Genomic DNA, 26,528 nt, shown 5'->3' with positions numbered 1-26,528 from the left:
TGCATGCCAGTGTTGAGAGCTGGACCAAAGCTGAAAATGTGAGGATGGGTATGTATCAGAAGGATCTGAAAAACGAAACCACCAGGTTGGAGCATTATAGAAGCAAGAGGAAAGATGCACGGGTTCACCTGCTTCAGTACAAGTTTTGGAAACATTGGATGTTCAAGGATAATAGAGAATATGGGTGATTTGAGACAAGTTCAACTTTGTTTTACCAAGAATAAAAATATGGAGAAATGAATTCTGCTTCAACTGTTGTTGTACCAAAAAGGAGGCATTAATTCTACATCCTTGACATGTCTTTCTTTTGCAGAAAGACGAGACTGGAATTGATGAAGTTGGTGTTGAATGACATTCTTCGATCTGTTTTGGTCCAGGCTGCTACCCTTTAGCCTGAGGGGGCCGGAGATACCAAAGTCCCTCGCTCTTGAAAGTTGAAACACCTAACAATGCTTCGTCTCGTGTACGGTAAAGGGATTTCCAATTAAGGTCTGGGATCAAGCTATATATTCATCTTGTAAAGCCTCTTGCATGTTAATTTGAGATTGTAATTCCATTTTGCCTGTGGCTGAATCCATATGGGTTGGCCACTTGGCCATTACATTCCGGATTGTAGATTTGGATTTGGAAGTGGAATTATTCCAACCTTAGGAAGGAAATGACAATGAAATTTTCACTTTTGACTCCAGATAATCAATATTAGGAATGAGATTGAAAAACATATATAGTCTGGGTTTAGGCACCTGTGTATATTTTCATTTCTCTCATGCATTATTATTCTTCATACTTGTTTGACAACTAAGATAAGTTGGTTTATGGGAGCATCCATATAGACATGTCAAGGATGGATGGAAATGAAGACATATACTGTTATTTTTTCAGTATGGAATCTTTGAGATGCTTTCGTAGTCGGTTCTTGCCAGATATGAGACATCAAACAAACACATAAGGCTGATTGATCCGTCTCCTTGCACCTCATTAAACTTGGTTTCATTGCTTCCCTTCGGCACATGTGGAGTTAGAGAAACACTAGGATTTTTTAACTGTTGACCATCCCCCATATGATGTTCTCAACTGTGTTGTTACATGCAGTGATGTTCGCTACAACTTCTCCAAAGGACAGTCTTCAAATGACCAAGGTCTTCCTTCATCTTCCTCAGATGCATTTATATATCCATTGATACTGGAAGCTGTTGGAGAGAGATTAATGCATTACTTAGGGTGCACAGCAGAATCTTGTCTTTGTTACCCACTGACCATATTCACGCTGGCAATTCCAGGTGAGGTGATGACTGATACCCAATCTTGGTTTTGAATGTACTGCTTTCGATCCATTCTGACAACAAATCAGTTCCTATTTCACTTCAAGTTTAATTGCTAACCAAACAGTAGTTGCTTGCCTTCACAGTAATGAAGTTCATATTCTACTTCATTCTACATGTATTTATTTTTTCATTCAAATCATTGAATTATCAAAGACAGGAGTGACATCCTTAAAGCTGATTTACGCCGCACAAGGAGGATAGGTCTTCGGGTCCTAGTAAAGATTACAAGGCTAACCATAGCAGTCTCTTGGGTTAGGCCTAGTGGAAAGCTAAATAATGATGAGAGCTCTCTGCTAATCCAAGCTTAGCGAAGCAAGAGGTGTCATCAGAAATGACTATTGCCAGAAAACTCTTTGGGGTCAGAACTATGAGTCTACTGCACCTTTCATAGAGCATATCTACAAAGAAAGTGAAATCCATTGACTATCAGTCATCAAATGATAATCTACAACAGTGATTCAAAAAAGATCCGTGAGGCAACTATTAAGATCTAGTTCAACTATACAAGTGTTAATTATGATGAAATTAGTTCATCTCTCAGCAATGGTTTCTGAGAATGATATTCTAATGTAGAATTTCCAACTTTTTCCTTCAATTTTGTTGGCTCAGTATCATTTGATTTGGCCCACAAAAGGAGGTAAAGCCCCACTGTCACCAACACAGCCCCAGCAATGCTGCAAGATTACAATACCAAGAACCTTCAGATAATCTAAATTAATGGAAGAATTTGAAATATAGGAAAAATAATAGAATGTAGAGGCCAACCTCACAAACTGAGCAGCTTGTCTCAAGATGATAGTCTCTAAAAGGAAGGAGAAGACAATATTCAGTGGATGAAATGCTGATGCAAACACTGAACCCCTCTCATATATGCACCACGAGATTGCATAAAAGCACAGCCCTGTCACTAGAACACCCTGTTCACAGCTATTTAAAATGGTATTGACTTTAAAGAGATAAATGAAACCAAAGTACTCCAGTTAGTTTTTCTTTCTCATTTTTAAGACTATCAAAGTATTGCATTACCCCATAGAGAATAACCAGAACTTGAAGACTCCCATCCCATTGTATCATCCAAGCAGTGAGGTCTCTCTCTGTAAAGGCTGCAATAGTCGCAGTTTGGATCATACCGCAAAAGCTAATCATGGCTACCCATGACATGACTCCACGATACTTAGCTGCCACATCTTCCTGTACAACAGCATGTCCCACGCACTTTTAGTTATAGGTCTTCTATTCCATCAGACTCCATTCAATAACATGCCATTTGGAGAACTAATATCAATAATATGAAAGCTGTATAATATGAACCACATTCACCCCCTGGCCGAACCCCTAAAGTGGGCCCCAAGGCCACTTCAAAGTGGTGCACCTAGGGGTGGCTGAACCCTCCTAAAGGGATATTTTGGTGAAAACCAGCCCTAATTATTTGCTAATTTTAGTTTTCAGAATTTTCTTTTTAATTTTCAGAAGAGCCTTGGTCAGTTAGAACTTAGAAGTCTAGTTTTGAGTTAAAGATCATTCTCGAGTCCTTGGGAGTCTTCTTTAAAGAAAGACTCTTCCAAACCTTTATCTACAAGAAGAGTTCCTTTAGAATTTTAAGTCTTAGGGGGAATCTATTTTCAAGGAGATTCCATTAGATCTTGAAGTCTTTATTTTGACGGTTGAAATTATTTGAAAGGGGATCCTCATCTATAAAGGAAATCCACTTAGGATGGAGTCTCTGAATAGGATAAAAATATGCCCATTCTTACTTTGTAATTTTCTTATGTCTGGATGAATAAAAACTATTGATAATTGCAGGCAAAAAAGGTGCAGCAGAGTCTTATTTGTGTAGGACCCTGCGGTTGTCTAGATCTCTGAAATTTCTCTCATCTTCCTGTGACCCAGCAATGCTACAGCACCTCCCCTCTTTTCAAATCATGTACGCACAGCCCTTCCCACTTCCCTAGCTCCATCACAACCCCCCCCCTTCTCCTGCTCAGCGCAACCCTAGAACCCCCCCCCCCCGCTGTAGCACCTTGGCAGCAACCCCCCGCGGCCCCTATGCAGCCCTAAGCCCTCCCCTACCCCTTGCAACAGGGTCCATCCACTCCCCCACCCCTCCTCTACCTGATGACACCCCTCCCATTTTCCATTTGGTCTCTCTCTCTCTCTCTCTCTCTCTCTCTCTCTCTCTCTCTCTCCCCCTCTTCTTTCTTCTTCCTTGCAGCAAAATAGAAACAGAAAACAGAAAAAAGAAAAAAAAAAGAAAAAGAAAGAAAAAGAAGAAGAAAAGAAGAAGAAAGGAAAAGAAAGAAAGAGGAGATCCTTCTCCTGTGTTACTCTCCCATTACACCTACCCTACAATTCCAAGAAACAACCCAAAATCAACACCAAATCTCCCCATACCCAACCACAGGTTTCCCAGGAATCCTTAGTACAACCTATAACTCTTTGTTACATCTCATATTGATTCTGGACATCTCAAAACCATCCCATGGGAATTTGTTAAAACTCTTAAAATTTTCCCCATCATTCCATTTACTTTTGTTAAATCTTAATCTTACCCAAAACCTACCCCCATTTGGAACCAAATTATATTTATCCTTATTATCCATCCCATCCAGATTTGATAGTTATTTTGTTGTTTAGAGAAAAACAATTCTGTATTTCATTTATGGAAGTTGGTTTTGAAGGGCAGATGTTTGTGCATTAGTAGAGTTGCTCTATTGCTACTTAGAGATCATGGGTTTGTCAAGTCAGGAAACTCTCTCCATAAAACAGGAATGCGAGTATGTTAAAATTGAACATTCTTAAAGAAAAATCAATGGGGTTCCGGATCATACTTTAAAAAGGAGCCTTCAGTGTCAAGGATTAAGAATCAGTTCAAAATCTTAGATTCCTCCTGCATAGGACTATAGGAGAGAGTAACTTCAATGACTTCTTAGGTGAAAGAGGGAGAAAGTAGCAGAGCTGAGGTCAAATAATGATTAGAAATCTTTTCTATCTTTGTGTCACTTGAGTTAGAAAGGTGGATTTTATGAAATTGAAATTGATTTTTTTTTTGTCTGAGGCATCTACATAATCCATCAAGAAATAACATTTGAGATACATCAGTTACCAAACAAATTGGAGTACTTCAGGTGCAAGTTACACTAGAGAATGCTAGTTGATGTGAACCAAATTCTAGGATTTTAATATTTGAGATTAAACTCTAAAATTGGGTTCCTTCTAGAATCCTCTTTGAGAACCGACAATCTTATGGGATTCTATTGGAAGAATTAGGATTTCAATTACCCAAACAATACCCAAGATGGGTTGGAGAGGTTTGGAGTAATGAATTAGGGAAACTAGTAACTTGGCTATGGAATCAAATTCAGCCCTTGGAAGGATTTCGGGTATAGGTAAAGGGGGTTTTAGGGCTTGTGGTTAAGGGAGATAGGGTCTTATAGCAAAGGGAGGGTGGGGTTGTGGGTCTTGCGGCAAAGGCAAGGGGATCTTGGAGCTTGCGGTTAGGATTATAGGTGTCCAAGGTTGGATTGGTGTAAATAGGTTGTGTACTAAGATTTCTTGACTGAATCTTGATCTTCTTTCTTACTTTTCTTGGCTCTTCTTTCTTGGGTTGGAAAAATTCTGCAATTAGGGTTTTCTAGGTTTTCTAAGCTTGCCGCAGGTTAAAGAAGAAGAGAAGGGAAAGGGAAGGGCTGTACTTGGGTTTAGGGTAAAGGAGAGGGTAGGGGATGAACTAGTGTTTGTTGGAGAGGGATCCTATAGGTGCTGCAGAGTTTAGGAATGGGGCTGGGGAAGTCTGCAATAGACGGGAAGGGTGGGGGAGGGCTGCGTGAGCTAGGAGGGGAAGAGGGGCTGGGATGGGGATGAAGGGGCTGTATTTACTTGGTTAAGGGCGAGAGGCTGCTGTGAATGCTGAATTTGTTGTTGAAATTGAAAAACACTGGCTGAAATTAGAGAAGAAATCACTTTAAATCCACCATGGCCCTCCCAAGAAGACCACAAACTTTTCTTGCCCCCAGAAGCCGATTGATTTTATTCAATTCAACTAGAAGATACATGGTTTGAGGGTTCATTTATAGCTTTAAATAAAGAAATAAAAAAGGACTCTACATTGGAAAACCAATTAGAACTCTAACTGGCATCCAAAACTAACTCAACCACTACTTGACTAAGATTTTGACTCTAATCCAAATTCCATGAGTAGATATGGAGCCCTAAAATTAAGGAAATTAAAGTGGACTCAAATAATGGGATCCAAACATAACCAGGAATGTCACCTTGACTATGGCTTTTAAATAACTTGCAAAATAACAATCAGAAAGAAGAAAAAAAAAATATATATATATATATATATATATATATATATATATATAAAAAAATCTAAGGTCGAAGCAACACCTGACTGAGGGACCCGTACCTAATTGTCACAAATTTGAGCAAAGTTACCAAAATACCACTAGATCGAATTAGGGGTCCTAGGGTTTGAGGAATCAACATAAAGCCCCGTGGAACCCCTGGAAATAATTTACATCACTAAGTCCCTCTAATGAACATGACACCATAGGAGAATTAATTCCCTCCTGAATTCATCTTCAAAATTTATTTATCAGCTAAAACCAGTTACGAATTAAGTTGGTTGGTCAGAAAGTCCCATGATTTTTCTAAAAGCTAGTTTAAAAGGACCGTCTATTTCTTTACTTACTCCGACCTAGTAGGACACCCCACACCCCCAAAATAGCCCCAGCTTACTTTTCCTCATGATCGCTCTTTCTCTATTCCCAAACTCTCCACATTTGTGAAATGCAATGAAATGTTCAACTTCTTAGTCAAAATTATCGTCTCAGCTGCAGTTACTCTCTCTCTCTCTCTCTCCCTATTCCCAAACTCTCCACATTTGTGAAATGCAATGAAATGTTCAACTTCTTAGTCAAAATTATCGTTTCAGCTGCAGTTACTCTCTCTCTCTCTCTTTTAATAATAATAATAATGGAATAAAGTGCTTAATTGAGTGACATAAGGACGTCAAGAAGTTCAGTTCTGGCAAAAAATTCTAAAAATTGGGATATGATGTATTCAACCCAAAACCAAATTGAATTTGATTTGTTTTTATTCAATGTCATTCAGCTTGATACACTTTTCAATAACTCAACTTATGTGGTAGTTTTATTTATATTCAATTCTTACTGTCAATAATTATAATATGTAATATGTACCTGGAGTATACTGTGGAGGCGTACCTAAGTCATGTAGAAGTCAGATTTATTTCTCTTTACTCATCTCTTGTAGCTTGGTTCACAAGCGAACTCATTGTAGACTTGGTTTATATTTTCTGAAGTAATATTAAATTTCTATTTTCATGCAACCCAGTTCAGCTTCCTAAACTGGGACTGCCTTTAATCATTATATCATGGGTAAGTAGGAGCTTTTCTTACAAAACCTCTCCCTCCTCCTAAGTCTTCCCCATCTTCTCTTCTCTTCTCCTTTCTGTGTGTCTCTCTGATTCTCTAATGGCTGCTACTGTTACACTTAATCTGTTCAAACTCAAAACCCTAAACCCCTATGAAAAATAAACAAAGGAAGTTATTAAAAGGAAAGCATGAGAGTATGTATACATAAGACAACAATAGTGAGTTTATTCCAGCAACTCCTTTCCCTATTCTTTACCTCGACACTACACACCCTCAACCCTGTAGCAAAAAAAACCTGCTCCTCATTAGTTAATATTATGTTCAATAACCCTAGAATCCTTCCCCTATTTAGATTAAGGAAAAAAGAAAAATGCATGGCTACAAGGTCCCTGTGTCCATACATAGATTCGTATGAAATTAAAGCCCTACCCTCTTGAATAAAAAATTCCATCCATGTTAATTCTTCTTTGTACATTCTGACTGGTTCCAGTATTCCTATACTGGAACCTGGACATGCTACTAGCCAGTGATCTCTTCATTAAATTAAAAAGGAAGTCAATACATTTATTTTTGTGGCTTTAGGTTCTTGACACTAATAAGGATATGATAGGCTGTTCATGGAAATGAAAAAAAAAAGGCAATTCTAAATGTGATCCTACTCACGTTTTCAAATCCGAATATACAGTGACTATAAGTCAGTGATAAAACTATGTGGGGGCGACAATTACCTAGGTTCCCAAGAGAAATTATTTTAGGACAAGAGAACACTAAAAATTCATGTATCCGTGCAGGCAGGCCAATGAGAATGCATATAGAGAACCATTGGCTTGGATGGGGGTTTTCTGTTTCTATTTTTTTGGGTAGAGTTTTCAATTTCACTGTGGGCTTAGAGGCTTATCTTCCACATTCTTGTGTGTGTCTACTGAAACCATGCGACTGGTTAACAATCTTTTTCCCTTTTTATTAAGTTTGGATATTTGACTTTCCCGTTGATTTTCCTTGCAAACAAACAGAACCTATTTGAAATTAGAAATCTCCTTACCATCAATAAATTTGCAAATGAAAGAGAGAGAAGTGAGGCACCAGTCATGAGCCACCCAATCAGCTGGCCCTCAAATGTGCTTTCTGGCACTGATCCGTTTGTAATAACTGGCTTCCTCCACACTATCATAATAGTGGGGCCAACAGCTGACAAAGTGATTCCCAATAACTTGGCCTGACCATTAATCGTGAAGAAGCTAAAGCTCTCTCTGTGCAAAGCCACTGAGAGGATGAAAACTATAGCTGTCTTTGAATTCATGGCAATACTTGAACTTGAGGCAGATAAAAACCGCAGACTCCACGTCAATAGCAATTTCCCTAATGGAATCCTGTATAACTTGTTAGACATACACACAAAAAAATATGAACAGCAACAACAGCATTGAAGAAGAGAATAACCCAAAAAGAAAAGGTTTAAAATACGATCATCAGTCCAATGTGCTCCTGTTTTTGGATAATCAATCTTAAATTACAAATATATAAGTCCATGATCCCTATGATATTGAACAGATTCAAAGAGTCAAATGCAATTCATATCCATTTTTGTACCGTCAGGGGTGTCCATTTTTTAATTCAGATAATCCAAAAAAAAGTATCAAATCCAAATATATAATTAAGAATAAACACTAAATAGTTAATGATCTTGATGGTATTTTTGAGGATTTAATAGGTTTTCTAGAATATGAGAAAAGAATCATGAGGCTATGATGACACAAATACATAATGCAAGAAAACTGTATTTGCCCAGGGGAGGAGTTATCAGTCCCTTTTTCTTTGAGTTGAAATCCAACCCGGACCAAATATGCATCCAACAAAATCAGTAGGAAACTTCCAATCTCTGTTTTCTACTGAAATGTGATGCCTTGATCCTCAAGACTTCCGGAAACTGATATAGGGAGTTTTCAAACTTCCATCGAGTGTTCACTGCTTTCAGCAATTCAGGTGCGTTTAGGGCCTGGAACATCCTAGCTTGGCAAAATTGGCCTTCACTAACAACAGTATGTCAGGTTCACCATATTGGTGAGTTTTTGAAAAACTCTGTTGCATGCTACTTTTAAAACATTTAGTGGCTAGCTTTGCTCTCCTGTATACAGTCAAAATTTTGTACACAGTATGTTTGGCTAGCTGTTTGAGTTATCTAGGAGGTACAACACAAGGAACCCTTGCACTTCCATAGCATTTCAGACCTCAAAGAAAAACATCTTCTTTGGTGTGTCACAATCAGTTTCTGTTAGTTTGTTTATACAACTTTGCGGTAGATCTTCAAATTTACATCTTTCATTAAACTCGGAAGTTAGAATGACGATTTTTCTTGTCTGTCTATTACTTGAAGCTCTGATTCTAAAGCAACTAAAGTAGACTCCACGGAGGTGGGAGAAGTAGAGGGCTCATATGATTTTGCGACAATGACTATTCAGCATGATAACAATGACGTAGCATAGAGATGGGAGCCACAGAGACAATTGTGAGGAGGTAGGAGGCAGGATGTGGTAGCAAGGATGCAACAAGACAGGTTGCAACAGCAAACATCATGATCAGTACTGGGAGGTGGAAGGTCAAAATCGTCAAAATAATACATGATCTCACTGTTTTAGATAGTCTGGTAAATAAAAATCCATGTTGTGTGTTTTAGCAATCCAAACCATGAAGTGGTTAGTTTTGTGATGGGAAACTTAATTTTGTAGAATCTTGTAATTTTCTCAGTAATATCCCCTTAAAAAGACTAATGAGGCTTCTAAAATTACTACATTTTGTTAAACTTGAGCCAGGAAACAAGGAAAATGACCTAACAGTCCAATGAACCAGTACATTATTTCCCATTATTCTTGCCATACACACTTTGTGGTTCTATTGAGACATCCCTAGGGCATTTGTTGCAGTAGTGATTGTCAGCCTTGCAAAAGCTTGGGTAAGGAAGATGTGTCAAGGATGAAGCATAAAATAGGAAGAAATAGGGGAAAACATTGTCCATGTTACTGTTCACATGAACAATGTCACAGCACCTTGTTTTGCCTAGTTTGAGTATTATGAGAAGATTCTGGGAGGCCCAAGACCAGATCATGTGAAAATTTTTAGAAGGTCATTTTTGTCTACATATGGAGTAGTTAAGATTTTATTTGTTTATATTTTCACAGACAAGAATCAGTTTTGTTTCTCATTCTTAGGATTAGTAGTGTCTAATTCTTGGAGAGCATGCACCAGACCTTCACTTCCCCCCCCCCCAAAAAAAAAAAAAAAAAAAAAAAAAAAACCAACACCCCACACACCAAAACCCACCTTCCCACAAAAAAAAAAAGGAAAAAAATAACAACTAATGATCCATTGAATTGATGAATAGACTAGTCTTTGAGGAATCTCACGTCCATTGTGAGTGATGAGAAGGGCCAGCGCCTTTCTGAGAAATGTAAACTCCAAGGGCTTACAGGGCCTTGCTGTCCACTGCTAAACCCCAGGGCTGAAGGAGCTTTGCTTTTTAGGGCCAAATCCACCTATACCTAACTTTCTTCTCTTGTTCCAAAATCTACAGCTACTGTTCTTAAGTAGCTGCTGATGCTGAGACTGTCAAAGTTTAGTTCACTGCCACAACCGAAAACCCGACCATCAAATTCCCTCCAAATTTGCGGCGTAGCATTACCCCCCTAAGGCTTCCAGTCAATCCGAGTTCGGAGACAACCAGTTGGCCAAGCTCTAAAAACTAAAGATTTCTATTTCTGAGAAAAAAATTTAATTTGGTGACCATCCTCTGCTATGAGTATGGTCAATAGGTAAGTAAATTGTAGGAGAATATTCAGATTTGAATGTCATTTCAAGAAATGGGTCAAGGGTCAGGGATATCAGGGTTAGAATGGTCATAAGAATAACTCTACCAGGGTTTGCTGCAAATCCCAAGCCCGAGTAAAGGAGGAGGGTTGGTGCATCAAGTTGGAACCTAGCACCAGAAAAGAAATCCAGCCAAACCTTTTTACATGGATTCGACCTTAGATGATAAATGCTCTGCTAGGGCGTTCCCCAACAAAAGAAGTGATGCACTACACTATGGGCCAGGGTAGTGATAAGTGGGCAAAGGTAAGCTAGGGCGTTCCCTATAAGCAATGAGCAGCATAGGCACCCAAATGCAGTGAGGCAAGGGTCCCCTATGCCGTGGAAAAGTGTGATTAAAGAAGCTAGTCCTGAAATGTAGGATTAAATTGGCATCTTGGAACATAGGACCTTTACCAGATAAGAGCTTAGAGTTAATAGATATTACGAGGACAAGAAGGATTAGTATAGCTTGTATTCAAGAGAGTAGATGGAACGGTAAAAAGCAAAAAGTTGGATGATTTTAAACTTTGGTATACTGGGGATAACAGTAATAATAGTGGAGTAGGTATAATAGTGGATAAAGATTTAAAGAACATTGGGGTGCATGTTAAAAGATTAGGTGATAAGGATTACTACTCTCAAGCTTGAAATGGAGAAAGAGATCGTAAATATAATTAGTGCATATGCACCTCAAAGTAGGACTAGATGAACGATTTGAAGTTACAATTTTGGAAAATATAGCTGGATTAGTGCAAGGAATTTGTGAAGGAGAAAAGATTATCATAGGGGGTGATCTAAATGGATATACTGGGAAAGATTAAAGAGGATATGAAAGTGTACATGGAGGATATGGTTTTGGAAGAGGAATGAGGAAGGGATCTTAATTTTAGATTTTGTTGTTGCTTTTGATTTATCTATCATAAATACTTACTTCAAAAAGAGAAAGAAGCATTTAATTACCTTCAAAAGCTCATAGAAGCAAAATAAATTTCATCCTCACTGGTAGGTCTAATAAATGTTGTGCAAAGATTGCAAGTTCATACCAGGGGAAAGCTTAAATGCATAACATAGACTGGTGGTTTTGGATATGAACCTAGATCCACAAACTTATAAAATGTACGAGGTAAACTATCCTAGAATAAAATGGTGGAATTTAAAAGGAGATTGATTAAAATCCTTCACTTTGAATTAGTCAAACAAGGAAAGTGGGAATTTGAGGGAGACACTAAAACAATATGTAATGAGATGACTACATGTATTAGGTAGATGCTAAAGATGTCATAGGTGAATAAAAAGGACAACCTGTATAGAGAGGTGGGATGGTGAGGTTCAAGCAATCATTAAAAATAAGAATGCTAGTTTTAAGACATGGCAAAGGAATAAGTATGTAGAGGATCTACAAAGGTATAAGTTAGGTAGAAATTCAGCTAAGAAAAGCATGGGGAAAGCGAGGGAAAAGAAGTATGAAGATTTATCTAATAAGCTACGCATGAAGAAAAGGGAAAAACCTTTTAATAAGATAGCTAAAATAAGAGACATGAAGAGTAGAGATCTATACTATGTTAGATGTAATCAAAGTGAAGATGGTAAAGTACTAGTCAAGGAACAAAATTCGACCGAAACAGGAATTTCAACCTTGTAAAAGGCCAAAATTTCTATGTTTTGGTCGAAACTGGACACTTTTTTCTAGAATTTGGAACTTCAATTTTAGACCTCGTATGGACTCAAAATGATTTGAATTCTTGCATAGTACCCATAGAAGAAAAAATTTTGAGGGAAACTCAAGTTTCGACTAGGTGAAAATGGGAAACCTAGGTGGAAAACTGGAAAATTTCGAGGAAACTTCGGACTTTTTTGTACAAGTTTCGACATGAAGTTTTGACAGATTTTAAGGAGTATTTTAGGGTGGGACTCTGCAATTTAAACTAATTGGAGTATAAAAAACACACTGGCTATATTTTGCTAAAAAAATCAATGTAGATATGCTATTTAATGTACATAAAATCAATGTAGAGTAGTCCGAGAAGTACACTATAAACTTAACTACATAACATTCAATATATAATTTATAACTTCAAAACATCAAATACAAAGTAACTAACAATAAAAGGTAAGTACAACTCAGTGCCAAAAGGAGTGCCTCAATGGATCCATTATATAAGTCGAGTAGTAATATGCCGATAACATCCCCTCCTCCAACCAACGAACATAGACATCCCATGACATTTTATGCCTATGGTTGTCAAGGGTAATCGACAACTGTAACTTTATAAGTCTAATCATCAACATGCCTAAGATAACCACGTTGAGGGAATACGCAATTTGGATATGGAAGTCCTGATGGAGGGGGTATTTAAGGAAACATAAAAGAAACAAAAAATTGAAAATATGGAAAAGCTACAAAACATGCAGGAAAAAGTCCCAGGTTTCCACAAAATTTCAAGTTTCCACAAAATTTCCCAAGATTCCACTAAATTTTCCAAGTTTCCACGAAATTTGAGAATTTTTTTTCCTCATGAACCAATTGGTCTAGCTAGGTTGAACCAAGTTTTGAGGTTTCGAGGTTTCGACAAATTTCGACAGTTTCGATCGAAACTCAGGATTTTTTCCGGTCCCCAAGTTTTTTGTTTCGAAGTTCCCAAAATGGGAAATTTCGGTGGAAATTTCGCAAGTTTCGATGGAATTTTGTTCTATGATACTACCTATTTCAAGCATAATAAACGTTATAAAACCACTAGTTTACCTAAAAAACCATTGAAAATGTAAAATCCAAGTATGTATTACATATGAGAATAAGCGAGAATGTTACCAATTACAAGTCTACTCTATTTCATGTCTCCCTCTTCTATCTGCACCCTATACAAATGACAATAAAAGTCCCATAATGTTTGCCCCATATAGTTGTCGACGTAGTTGGAAACTGCAGCTCTGTATGTGGCCTCATCCACATGCTTAAGATTTCCTGACGGTGGGAAGTTGTGAATCTCCAAATAAGAAACTGGCTCAACTACATATGGAAAGGCTGGTGGTGATTATGGAATAGAGTGGAAGATCTGTTCAACAAATGAAGGAGCAACCTGGCTGTCAACATAAGGATAAGGTCCATACTGACAATAAGGTTCCAGTGGATGACTCTGATAGGTGACAATGGGAGGGACACCATAAGCTCCATAAGCTCCATAACCATAAAGTTCCACTAGTGGCTGACCCCGAGTCTGATAGCCAGGAGGGACACTGTGAAACCCAGCCCTAACCTTGACCCGGAAACCTTGTTATTTGTAGGTCCGATGACCCGAAGTAAAGTAAGAGTCGCTTTGGCCATCCCGGGGCTGGTGTCCGGCTTGAACCATGGGTTGTGATGGGTTCTATTTATGGAAACATCCGATGAGATCTTTGTTGTGGCTTGGAGTGCTCTCTCTTGGTTTGAAGGCATTTCTACCTACTAGGTAAGTCACTTGACTTGTGTCAAAACCCCTTTAGGTTTGGTTTGATCTAGGCCTTCAATTCCCGTTTTGGCCTTGTTCGCTTGGTCGGTTGGTCGCGGGCCGACCAATCCACTCGACCAATGGGTGTCTTTGGCTTGGTTGATTCTTGCTCTTTTAAGTCTAACCTCGGTCCCTTCGTTTGCTGCCTCCAAACCCTCCGCGCAAGACCTCTGCGTCATCTCTCTTGCATCCTTGGGTTTTCTTGGCGGATCTTCGTCGGAACTCTTCTTTTGCATCAAAGGTATGTCTACTCTCTCTTCTTCTCCTACATCTTTGTTTTTCTTTCCTTTTGAGTTGAGACGAGAAGAGATCTGCATCCTCTGTTGCAAACATCTCCGACATGTTCTCTGATCATCCTGGTTTAAGGCTGAACAATGATCTTAACCATGATCATTGCAAGCTTTTGAAGGATTCATGATCAAACCATGATTTAATCTCTGTTAATTTCCTAATCTGGATTCGATCTCTTTGGATCTTCTTTCATTGATCATGTTAGTGGTTAATGGTTGTGTTTTCTTTCATGATCCATAATCCATAGATTCGGTTGCTCTCTTCTCCTTACTATGTGTTCTTCTGATGCATGATAGTACATATTGGTAGGTTTTATTTCCTTATTTAGATTTATGCTTCTGCCTTATTCCATGAGACCTATGCATGTTTTCATGTTTTCATTACCAAAAGCAATGATCCATCCTCCTATAGTTCTTGTCTTTGTTTTCTATTTCAAAATTCATCAAGATCCATGTTTGATTTATTTATGGTAACTTTTTGTTTCCTAATTTGGATCTTGATACCTTGATTTGATTAGTGTTTTGAGGTCCCCTATTGTTAGATACTACGTGTAGTCTACCCCTTGATTAGTATCCTTTTGAACCACCAAATTCGGTTTCATATCTCAAAACTCGATTTTCTAGCTATCGTCTGCATTGGTCGCGATTGGTGATGGACCACTCGACCAATCCACTCGACCAATGAGTCGAACTCCGAATTGGTCTGTTTGGATGTTTTGATATATATTCGTTAGGATCTTTCCTAATATGTTGTATATCTTGTTTGGACCTTCTTCTCAAGTTTGCCAAGATCTTACTTGATTTCTTTGGATTCTTTGCGAGTTATAAAGGTAGGATGGTTATTTCCTTAATTACATGATAGCTGAATCTAGTTTCTATATTTGAATATCATTAATATGTTTCCTAAATTGATTCTTACATGATATTCTCTGTTGCATACTTTGATTCGTGCATTACTTATTCATATTGAATTGATTCATGTATGATTTACTTACCAATGTTATACAGTGATTGTTATCGATTTCTTTCCATATTGGGTTACCATATTGTGATGTTGAATTGATGTGTGTTGCTTCGTTGGTTTGGAAGGAGGGTGTCCTTTTGACACTTCGTCCTTGGACTACTACGGGAATATTATGGGATGTTTCCGGAGTGCCCTCTGGACACCTTCCTACTGTTGGATGACATATCTGGATTGTCTGTAGTGTTTGGCTGGATGTCCTGTTATGTCGCCCTAATCGGAGGGGTTTGAGACCGACGCCCGTGGTAGCATGGGGATTCGTGGGCGCTCAGCCGGTACCAACCCGTGAGAGGCGGAATCACATTGTGGGGGCCATTTGTTGGTAGGGTTGCATATGGTTGGACTTGGGCTCCGGGCGCTTAAGACCGGTAACCAACCCGTGAGGGCGTGAGGCTTCCCGTTTACCATTGTGGATAACCATAGGGTTGATGGTCCGTGTCCGGTTGGTCGGTGCCATAGGATCGCCGCTCGTGTGAGGATACGAGGTCGTCGGGGCGGGATGGAGTATCGGATCTGACTTGATGTAACCGTGGACTTGCATTTGGCTAGGTATTCCGCATGCGCCGTTTATACCAATGGTTGTGAGAGGTGTGTTGCTTAACCCCCGCCGGTTTGTCCCGAGGATGGGCCCTTCCAATCGGCTGCTCAAGCCGGTGAAATGATCCGTGAGAGTCCAGATATCTTAAATGGTTGAGGTGTGGTGGCTTTCCTAAGAAGTACGGTGCTATGACTTAAAGCATGTCCGCTATGAGACCGTACTTGAGTTAGATTCATTCATTCATTGTTTGTCTCATATCATTTGCATTTATGATTGTTCGAATCCCGCCATTTATGTTATTATGGTTTTAGCTTTGGTTTCTTTGAACTCTTCCTTTATTGTACAATGTTGTTGACTATCCTGCGTGTCGAATACTATGCGGTCCCTATGAGGAGCGCGGCGAAGGACATATCTCCGGAGGTGATTGCGGTTACCACAATTACTCGAAGTCCCGCGGGTGGTTTGCTCGTCGATGCTTAGTCCGCCATTGGTGGGCGTCCTTGTGTTCTGGTCTCACCTACGGTGTCGTCTCGTGGGAATAATTTGTTCCCTGTACTTGCGTAGGGGCTTTTATCTGTTTATTCTTTGGCTACTTTTCCGCGGGATGTGTGGGTTTTTGTTCACTTTACTTATCCGTTTGCACTCGATTATATCCATTATTCCGTTTCGTTTATGATTCATTCTTTCATTATTGGATCTATGATTTATCTTCCGCACTCTTGTTATGGTTGTTCATGATTATGTTATTGTCTATGTGGGAGGTTGATCACTCGATACCGGATCTTCGGGCTGTGGATCACACTCTCGGTTGCCGTAGGGTCCGGGGGGAGGGCGGGACACCATATGGTCCATAACCATAAGCTCCATAAGTCGCGACCCCCGTGGGCCCCTTTCTTCCCCCCGCGGTTTCTTATGAGGACTCTACAGGCCTATGCCATCCGGATCCTTTGGAGCTGGAGGAGGCTCTGGAATCATCTATGCTCATTAATCTCACAGATCCCACCAAGCTCTCGGCATCAACCAGATGTAAGGACCCATATGATGGGGTGTCCTCTGTGCTATAGCCGTGTTGTGTCCCCTTCCCCTTCCTCGAATATGTAAAGGAAACATTTTGGCCTCGAGATGCAGCTTTAGTATGGTCTGAATCCTGTATCGTGTAGGTGAACTAACTCTCGCTTGTGAATCTCGGTGGTTGTCTCCCCCTTGACTCTCACGTACTGTTGGTGGTGGTGGTGGTGGTGGTTTGTCCCTAGGATCAACTTAATCATAATCACAAGGTCCAACACCCTCCTCATCCCCTCCATCATCATCATCACCATCATTGTCATCGTCGGAAGCCTGAGTCACATCATCCTTAGTGTCAGACCAGACAATCAAATCCTCACTCTGGGTAGATGCACTAGGATGTGGCACGAAGGGACAGACGGGCGCAGCATGTGCACTCCCCTTTTGGGCCATGAAGTCCTCCACATCAGCTCCCCTCTCCTCTGCAATATGTTGGCCAACTCGATATTGTTACTCTCTCTGTCCATCCCCTGTCTAATACGATCCTCCCTTAATCTCACATTATAGTGTATGTAGACAAGGTCCTCTAGACACTTCACACCCAATTGGTTGCAACTCTTTTGAGTGATGAGGCTGAACGTGCTCCAACTCACAAGTCACAAATAGTGGCAGAACATTTCTAAAAGAGCACTTTGATTGCAATCGCACTCAAGTGGGTGAGTCACGTCCAAATTGTAACCACCACTCAGCTGCAACAAACATAAACTTTCAATACTTAAATAACTAAATTAAAGATAGAATATAATAATTAAATATATAATGAATGAACTTAACCCTAGGGGCAGATTCTCGTCCTGATACGACACGGAACGACTGAAGTTCCCAGTGGCATCCCTAAATGCCTTTATTTAATATATAAAGGAAAAACCCATAATTAAATACTTGATTAATAACTTAATATAAAACTATGACTTGTGAATATCGAATCACTATCTCATCTCCATAAGGATGATTGCTTGCTTAAATGGATCTAGTTCCAACTTTTCCACTACAGTTTGGACAGCATCCATAAAATCTTGCCTCATCCCAAGATTGTTCTTGTAATAGTACTTGGGATTTAAATAGTATGTTGTGTAAGAAAAAGTATGTCATAAAAGGGAATAGTTAATGCTTAATAGTGTGATAACATAATGAAAATTAAATTGAATACTAGACTTAACAACTCACCGGCCTTATACAGTGGATGCTGCAACATAGATTGCCATCTAACTTAGATCATTTCAAGGACTTTCTTGTTGCCGTGTGAATGGACCTGAGCAACTTGTTGCTTCATCCTCTCTACTACAGCAAATATGTGTGGTAGAGTAGGTTTTCTCTGCTGATCTACCAACCTCAACACATGCACCACAGGCTCAAGTATCTTCACCACTATCCTCACATTATGCCAGAACGTCTCATCAAGTATGGTCAACTATGCTCTCCTTCCTCCTACGGATGAAGAACCCTCCCAAGTAAACCATTGCTCTAATGCAAACATGCTCCTAAGGCCAATCTTCCTACTCTCAAAGCTCTGTAGTGCTATCTAATTAGTAGCAAATCTTGTTTTGCCTGGCCTCACTAAGTCACTCTGACACTTGTCCCTCATCATCTTTAATGCATATGTGTGGTTATAGATGAAGGTGCTAACTTGTCAGGCTTGCTCCATAGTCTTCTTCAAAAGTTTGACCTTTCTGATGTCCTTGAACATTAAGTCAATGCAGTGAGCAGCACATGGAGTCCAAAAGAACCTATATATGTCCATCCATCAAGGCATCAATACAAAGTCATAAAGTGTACATATAATGTAATGTATGTATTCAAAAATGAAAATTAGTACTATATGTTTTGATACCTAGAGTTCCCCTGCATCTTCAACCCAGCTTTCTTGTAGTTAGAGCCATTATCAGTCACAATTTGGATCTCATTCTCCACTCCAACCTCCTTCAAGACTTGCTTTAATAATTTATAAATGTATTTTGCATCCTTCTTATCACCAGATGCATCTACTGACTTGAGGAACATTGTCCTCCCATAAAAATTTAACATGAAATTGATGATGGACTGTTTAGTGGGACAAGTCCAACCATCATCTATCACAGGTCACTCCATAATTAGCCCACATGGGCTTTAATCCATTAATTTTTACTTAATTAACTCCTCATTATGCTTATGCAAATAGACATTATATATCTCATATGGAGTGGGTCCCTGTACACCACTCTTAGCCTTGCCTATCTACTCAATCATATCCCTATAGTAAAACCCTTGGACTGTATGTGCTGGAATACTATAGTAATAAGCCCATTTGGAGAAAGTCATCCCCACTTTTTCCTTCACACTCCCCCATAAGTGCTTCAACTTTCTCTGCTTTTGCTCAGGCCTCCTAAATAGGGTTGAATCATTGCCTGGATCTGTAGGATGTGCTAATGAAGCTCGATCCCTTGTAGGGGCCCGTGGGATAGGAACCTGCCTCACACTCTAACTCCTCCTCATAGGGACTTAGGAGGAGCCTGTGCCTCCCATACCTGTTGGCTCTCTAGAGGACCCACAACCTAGAGACCTTTGTTTCCTCCTCATGTCATCAATCCTCTATTGCTCCCTCTTGATTTGTTCAGCCTCTGGGTTAGGGCCACATCCATTCTCTCTTGGCTCATCTAGTCCACAATCCTCGGGATTTGGAAGGTCATCTAAGCATGCAACCTTGAACTCCTCCCTCTGTGTTCTCTTCTCTTTCCTCTTTTGCTTTCCCCCGCTAATATATGAGCTATTGCCTTCTTAACCTCTGAGGGCACCTTTTGGCACCCTACTACATCCCTATTTCACCAACTAGATGCACCTTCAGTCTAGTAGCCCCTCCTACTCCTATTTTTTTCTTGCAGTAATTACACTCGCTCTTCCTCCTATCAGCTATCGGTGGCCTCCCGTGTTGCCTAGCTATGTCTGATATCTTTGAAATAGAGTGGTTAATACAAAAAATACACACTAAGTATCTTGAAAAGCTCCACAATATGCTCAAAAAATTACACACATGCTTCTAATAATAACCTCCTATTTTTAAATATAAAAAATAATATATATATATATATATAAGTATTTTTTTTAATATATAAATAATTTAAAACTATATAAAATACACACTATCTTAAAAAGCTCCACAACATGCTCCAAAAATCGCATACATGCTTCCACTAATACTCCACTTTTTAAATTTAAAAAATAAATTAATTATTTTATAATATTTAAATATTTTTTAAAATTATTTAAATATATATTAAATACCGTAAAAATACATAATTAACAGAATAAAAAAATTGGTTCAACACCATCACAGCAATATGGTGTTTCAACTCTCATATACAATAATTTGAAGCTCATACATATACATTTTTACCAATATACATAATTTACAAAATATTTTTTAATAACAGAAAAATAAAATAAAAATAGTAGGAAGAATCAAAAATCAATTTTCACACTATAAATTCATAGATTAACACTCTAAAGTAAACATACTAAAATTTGGAAGCAATCCAAGAAGATTTAAGGCACAAACAAAACAAAAATAAAAAAATGAGGAAGTTGGTTACTCATCTTACAAGATTTGAGAAAACCCACAAATGGAGGAGCAAAACTAGTGTTTGAATGAAATAGAGTTGTAGAAATTAGGTGAAAAGGGGGATGAAAGCAAGAGACATCCAAAAAAATGTCAAAATAGGGTCAAAATGTCTGAGGCGATATCGCTCGGTATGCTCGAAACTGACTATAGGTCGAAAACTGGGTCGAAAATATACATTTTAACATAGGTTTGTGTCGTTTTGGGTCGATACAATATCATTCGAAATATCATATAGTATCGACCAATATTTCGGTCGATACGATACAATATGGTACATTTTGTGTGTTTGCCTATGTGTTTTGTTTTGATCTGTGATTTTGCTGACATTTCGACCAAAATTTCAATAATTTCGGTTGAATTTTTTTCCATGGTACTAGTGCATGAAGAGGACATCAAGAAGATATGGGAAATCTATTTCTCTAATCTACTAAACGGACATACTTCAGGTATTTATGACTCAGACGATTACACTATTCAACATGGCACCAACCTTCAAAGATATATATAGAGAATTTCAATGTCCAAAGTAAAAGAAGCTCTAAAGAGGATGAAAGCAGGCAAGACACAGGTTCTGGATGAAATCCCAATAGAAGTATGGAGGAGCTTAGGAACCTAAAGGCTAGCTTGACTGACCAACAAAAAGATTATAAGCACAAGGAAGAAAAAGCATTGTGGTTCCAATTTACAAAAATAAATGAGATTTTCAAAGTTGTAATAACTATAGAGGCATCAAACTGATGAATCATACTATGAAATTATGGGAGTGAGTAATTAGAACCTGTTTAAGACAAGTAACCACAATTACGGAGAACCAATTTGACTTTATGCCGGGAAGATCTACAATGGTAGCTATTTATCTTATTAGAGACTTACGGAGAGTTATAGAGAATGTAGGAGAGCTCTTCTTATGGTCTTTATTAATCTAGAAAAAGCTTATGATAGAGTCCCTAGATGATGAATTTGTCAAGTACTAGAGCAAATAAATGTTGCAAGAAAATATGCGGATATAGTTAAAGATATGTATGATGGTTCAATGACAAGTGTAAGAATAGTGGGGGGACAACGTGGTGCATTCCATTTACAGTTAGACTATATCAAGGATTAGCCTTAAGCCCATATTTATTTACCCTTATAATAGATGAATGAACCAAAGACATTCAAAATAGCTTTTTGCTGATGATATTGCATTTATAAATGAGATACAAGTAGGACTAATACCAAGAGAATCATAAAAAACAAATTTGGAATCAAAAGGCTTTATACTAAGCAAAACAAAGATGAAATATTTAGTTTGTAACTTTGGTCATGATTAGGCAGATAATGAGGTATTGAAACTTGATGAGAAGGAGATTAGTTTTAAGGATCGACTATGGTAGAATGGCTTAAATGGTTCAATGTGATCTCAAGCCCTCTATTTATAATAATATGGAAAGAACACTATTACATAAATACCCTTACCTAGGTAACAAAAATAGAAAATTACATGAACTAAAACTCTTAGAATTGAACTCCTAATAGAACTCAACCAACACTCCCCCCTCAAGTTGAGGCATAGGTGTTAGTCATGCCCAACTTGCCTACAATATGAAGAAAATCTCCTTCCTTTAAACCCTTAGTAAAAATATCTACCACTTGGTCTCCAGATCTCATAAAAGGCATGCAAATCAGCCCATGTTCCAGCTCTCTTTTGACAAAAAATTTGTCAATATCAATGTGCTTAGTTCGATAATGTTGCACAAAATTATTGGCAATACTAATGACCATTATGCTGTCACAATACAACATCATAAGGTCTAGAGCTTGAATTTCAATATCTTCTAGCAAACCTTTCAACCATACTAGCTCATAAACTCCACTAACCATTAGCATTCAGCTTTTGTACTAGATAAAGCTACCACATTCTATTTCTTGTTCCTCCAAGTAATTAGATTACCTCTAACAAAGGTACAGTAACTAAAATTGACTTCCTGACAGGAGACCCAGCCTAGTCTACATTAGTGTAAGCTTCCACCCTTAGATTATGAGTGGGTGACAAAAGTATTCCTTTCTAGGAGTTCCCTTCAAGTACTTAGTATTCTGGTAACAACCTTCTTATGAGTTGAATATGGATCCTGCATGAACTAGCTTACTATTCCTACAACATAAGCAATGTCTGGCCTGCTGTGGGATAAATAAATAGACTTACCTAGCAGCCTTTGATATCTTCCTTTGTCCACTAGTTCTCCCTCTTTCTCCTTAAGTCTAGCTCCAGCATCAATAGGGGTATCAACTATCAACTGCTTTACACACCAACATTCCCACTTCTGATAATAAATCTAGAACATATTCTCTTGGATAGGTATATATCCTTCTTTGATCGAGCCACCTCAATTCCTAGGAAGTACTGTAACTTCCCTAGATCTTTAATCTCAAACTCTTTACTAAGAAAGTCCTTTAATCTTTGTATTTCCTCACCATTATTCCTTATGATGACAATATCGTCCACATAAATAACGAGAAGTGTGATATTGATACCTGACTTCTTGACAAATAATGTATGATCAACATTGCTTTGTTTGTACTTAATAGAGGTCACTGCCTTATGGAGGCGTCCAAACCAACATCTAAGAGACAGCTTTCTCTCATACATTGACCTCTTTAATTGACAAACTTCCCTTATAGTATTGTCATCAAAAGAACTATGTGGGATCTCCACACACACTCCCCATGTGAGAAGGCATTCTTTACATTTAGTTGGTGCAGGTTTTAATCTTTGTCCACAGCCACAGATAACAAGAACTCGACAGCGCTCAGTTTTGCAACAAGGGCAAAAGTTGTTTAATGTCTAGGTAAACCCCTTTGCAACTAGTCTAGCCTTCAACCTGTTCACCAATCCATCCATATTCTGTTTAACCACAAATAACCATTTATAGACCACGGGTTTTTTTCATGGAGGAAGTGTAACCAGCTCCCAAGTATCATTTTTCATCATTTCCTCTACTATAGTTGCTTTCCATCTCTTATCAACATAGGCTTCCTACCAACTTTTAGGAATAGAAATAGATGATACAGAGGATATAAAAGCACAGTAAGAGTCAGACAAAGAGTCATACGAAACATATTAAGCTATAGGATATTGAGTACAAGACCTAACCCTTTTCTAACAACAATAAAAAGATCAAAAGATTATACCTTAGGGGGGAACAATAGAATCTGATTTTGGAGTAAGAGACTGAAGTGGTAACATATCATCTTTCTTCACCTACTTTGGCCGATTGTAATTCTTCCTCTGATAAGTTTGCACCTCTTTATTATGATCAATTTTGTTTTGAAAGACCTCAATTGTATGCCTCATAGAAGTGGCATCTCCTTGACTAGGTTCGTCACATGGTTAAGAAAACAAAGGGGGAGAATTAGAGTCCTCTGGTATACTGGCCGAAGTCCCCCCTAGTCGAACTCTTCCTGAGCTACTAAATTGTGCAATGGTGGTGTGTGGAAGTCTGTGTGGTAGGAAGGTCCAAAGTTGGAAAAAACACCTCTCCTCTAGGACTCCTCCCTTAAAGGTGTATAATAGGGGCAAAACTCATTAAAAATTATATCCATAAACACAATAGTTTTCTTGAAAGGAGGATGATAACATTTGTAACCCTTTTAAGTAACAGAATACCCCATAAATATGCAACGTAGCCTATGGGGAGCTAACTTACTCTGGTGGGCTGTGATTCTGGCATAACACACACAACCAAAAACCTTAGGGGAATAAGAAAGGAAGAGTTTCCCTAGAGAATCTTATTAGGATATTTAAAACCAAGTATTCTATTGGGCATCATATTCATAAGGTAGGAGGCAGTGAGTATAGCATCACTCCAGTATTGGTCAAAGACATTTATAGTAATCAAAATAGAATGGGTTATCTTTAAGAGATGTCGGTTGACTCGGTTCTACCTTTTGGCAATCCCATTCTAAGCAATCATATCAACACAACTGGTCTGGTGTATTACGCCAGAGTCAGAGAGATATCTCTAAAATTCACCATCAATATACTCCGTGCCATTGTCATTGAAAAGGACCTTCAAAGTGGCATTGAACTAAGTTTTAATCATATTATGAAAATCACAAAAACGTCGGAAAAAAACTCTTTTTTTTTTTAAAAAGATAAATCCACGTAAAACGAGAGTGACAATCAATAAAGTAACGAAGTATCTATGGCCAGTAATAAACACACGTCGGCAAAGGCCCCATATATCAGTATGAATTAACACAAAAGAAATAGATTTCTATTATGAAGAGAAGGTAAATAAGTAGAACAAGTCTAATTCACAAAAATGCAGGCTTCACAAAAAAAATCGTCATTATAAGAAAAAACTAAATTAGGATATATTTTCTTAAGAGTCCCTAGAACGGGGTGACCGAGCATACGATGACATTGATGAAGGTCTGACATTACTGAATGGACCAGTGTGAAGATGCAGCCAAAGCAAAAGTAAATCCTCCAATCCGCTCCAGCAGATAAAGTCCATTGTCTAGTTTATCACGTCTAATCTCCTTTCCCGTTACTAAATCTTGGAAGACACAGCAGGATGGAAAAATGTCACTTTATAATTTAAGTCATGTGTAAAACTGCTGATAGAAAGTAAATTAATTGAAAAGGAAGGAACATGCAAAATTTTAGACAAAAAAAGTGATGGAGAATGTTGAATTGTCCCTTTTCCAGCAATAGAAGAATAAGAGTCATCAGTAATTTGAAAAATTATTTTTCCCGAAAGTTGGTGAATAATGTAAGAAAAAAAAGGATAAATATGTCATATGATTTTTGGCTCATATATCAATGATCTAAGGAGCAAAACCGAAGAAACATGGAAGCCCATAAAAGTTTTACCATTAATAGTAAGGTAGGAGTTTGCATAGGTAGTGGAGGAAGTAGTGGTAGAGGCTACATTAGCAGTAAGAGACTGCAAAATATGTCGCAGAGTAGCTAATTCCTCTTGTGAAAAACCAATGTCTACAGAGGGTATTGTGGGAACAGTCTTAGAAAGATTAGCCTTTAGTTTTCCCCTTCTTTGTGCCCTTTTCTATTCAAAATCAACAAGCTTTCCCTGGAGCTTCCAACAATTGGCCCTAGTATGGTATGGTTTATGACGGTGCTCACATTTGACAGTTTCCTTCTTTAAATCAAATTTGGTGCTAACAGATTGTAGGGCTAATTTCTCCACAATAGTAGTATGAAGCATGGTTAATCGATGGCTTTTCTCACACTAAATAAGAGCATAAGATTGTTCTAGTATAGGAAAGGGAGAACGACTTAATACTTGTCCCCTGATAAGATCATACTCAACATTTAAAACCAATTAAGAAGCTATAAACCCGAATCTTATCAACGTGCTTCCTATAAGTAGCCACATCGTCTGGATTAGTGGGGTGATAATGACCATAATGATCCAACTCTTACTAAAGATATCACAACTCTTGCGAAAGATAATACTCAGCCATAATCAGTTCCTTTTGGGTAGTCTCATAAAGCTTCTTCCATAGCTCTTAAACATGTGCATCACTCCCCAACTATCCATATATTTCTCTCATGGCCTTTCAGACCTAGGCTGCAGTATCTTAATAGGTATCCACAGACTATATTTAGATTCATGGAATTTAAAAGAAACAACATGATAAAAGTGTCAGTCAAGATCCATTTATCCTGAGAAAAACCAGTGGTAGTAGGTTTGATAGTGGTGTTTGTAATGTGTCAAACAAGTCCTATTCCAACAACAGTCAGGTATGTAGATCGAAACTAGATCAAATAATTTGTTCCATCAAATCTTACCAAAAGAGGAGGAAGAGTGGGATAATGTTCGGAGCCAGGGGGAGCAATAGTACTATCGTTGGTTGCCATGTTTCAAAAAATTTCCATTGTTCTTTAGTCTTCACCCTTTCAAAACAACTGAAACATCACAAATTTGAATAGCATGACCACCCAAAGAAATTTAGGGA

General features: G+C 38.4%; 1 protein-coding gene across 1 annotated transcript in view; it reads right to left on the bottom strand.

The window, feature by feature from the left end:
• Positions 1-315: 315 nt before the first annotated feature.
• LOC149028994 (WAT1-related protein At3g18200-like) overlaps positions 316-26,528 on the bottom strand; it is a 46,526-nt gene continuing 20,313 nt past the window's right edge. The window contains exons 3-6 of the mRNA XM_089139945.1: positions 7,770-8,097; positions 2,352-2,516; positions 2,091-2,242; positions 316-1,999 (exon numbers count right to left, since the gene is read on the bottom strand). Of these exons, the coding sequence (XP_088996071.1) occupies positions 1,840-1,999; positions 2,091-2,242; positions 2,352-2,516; positions 7,770-8,097 (805 nt within the window). The 3' untranslated portion in view covers positions 316-1,839. The remainder of the gene's footprint in view (positions 2,000-2,090; positions 2,243-2,351; positions 2,517-7,769; positions 8,098-26,528) is intronic.

Source organism: Hakea prostrata, chromosome 1 (genome assembly GCF_041222555.1).
Source record: "Hakea prostrata isolate BN-2017 chromosome 1, UWA_Hpros_2, whole genome shotgun sequence".
NCBI classification, from domain to species: Eukaryota; Viridiplantae; Streptophyta; class Magnoliopsida; order Proteales; family Proteaceae; genus Hakea; species Hakea prostrata.
Note: the sequence above shows the minus strand (reverse complement) of the source record. Positions and strands in the feature narration are given on the sequence as shown.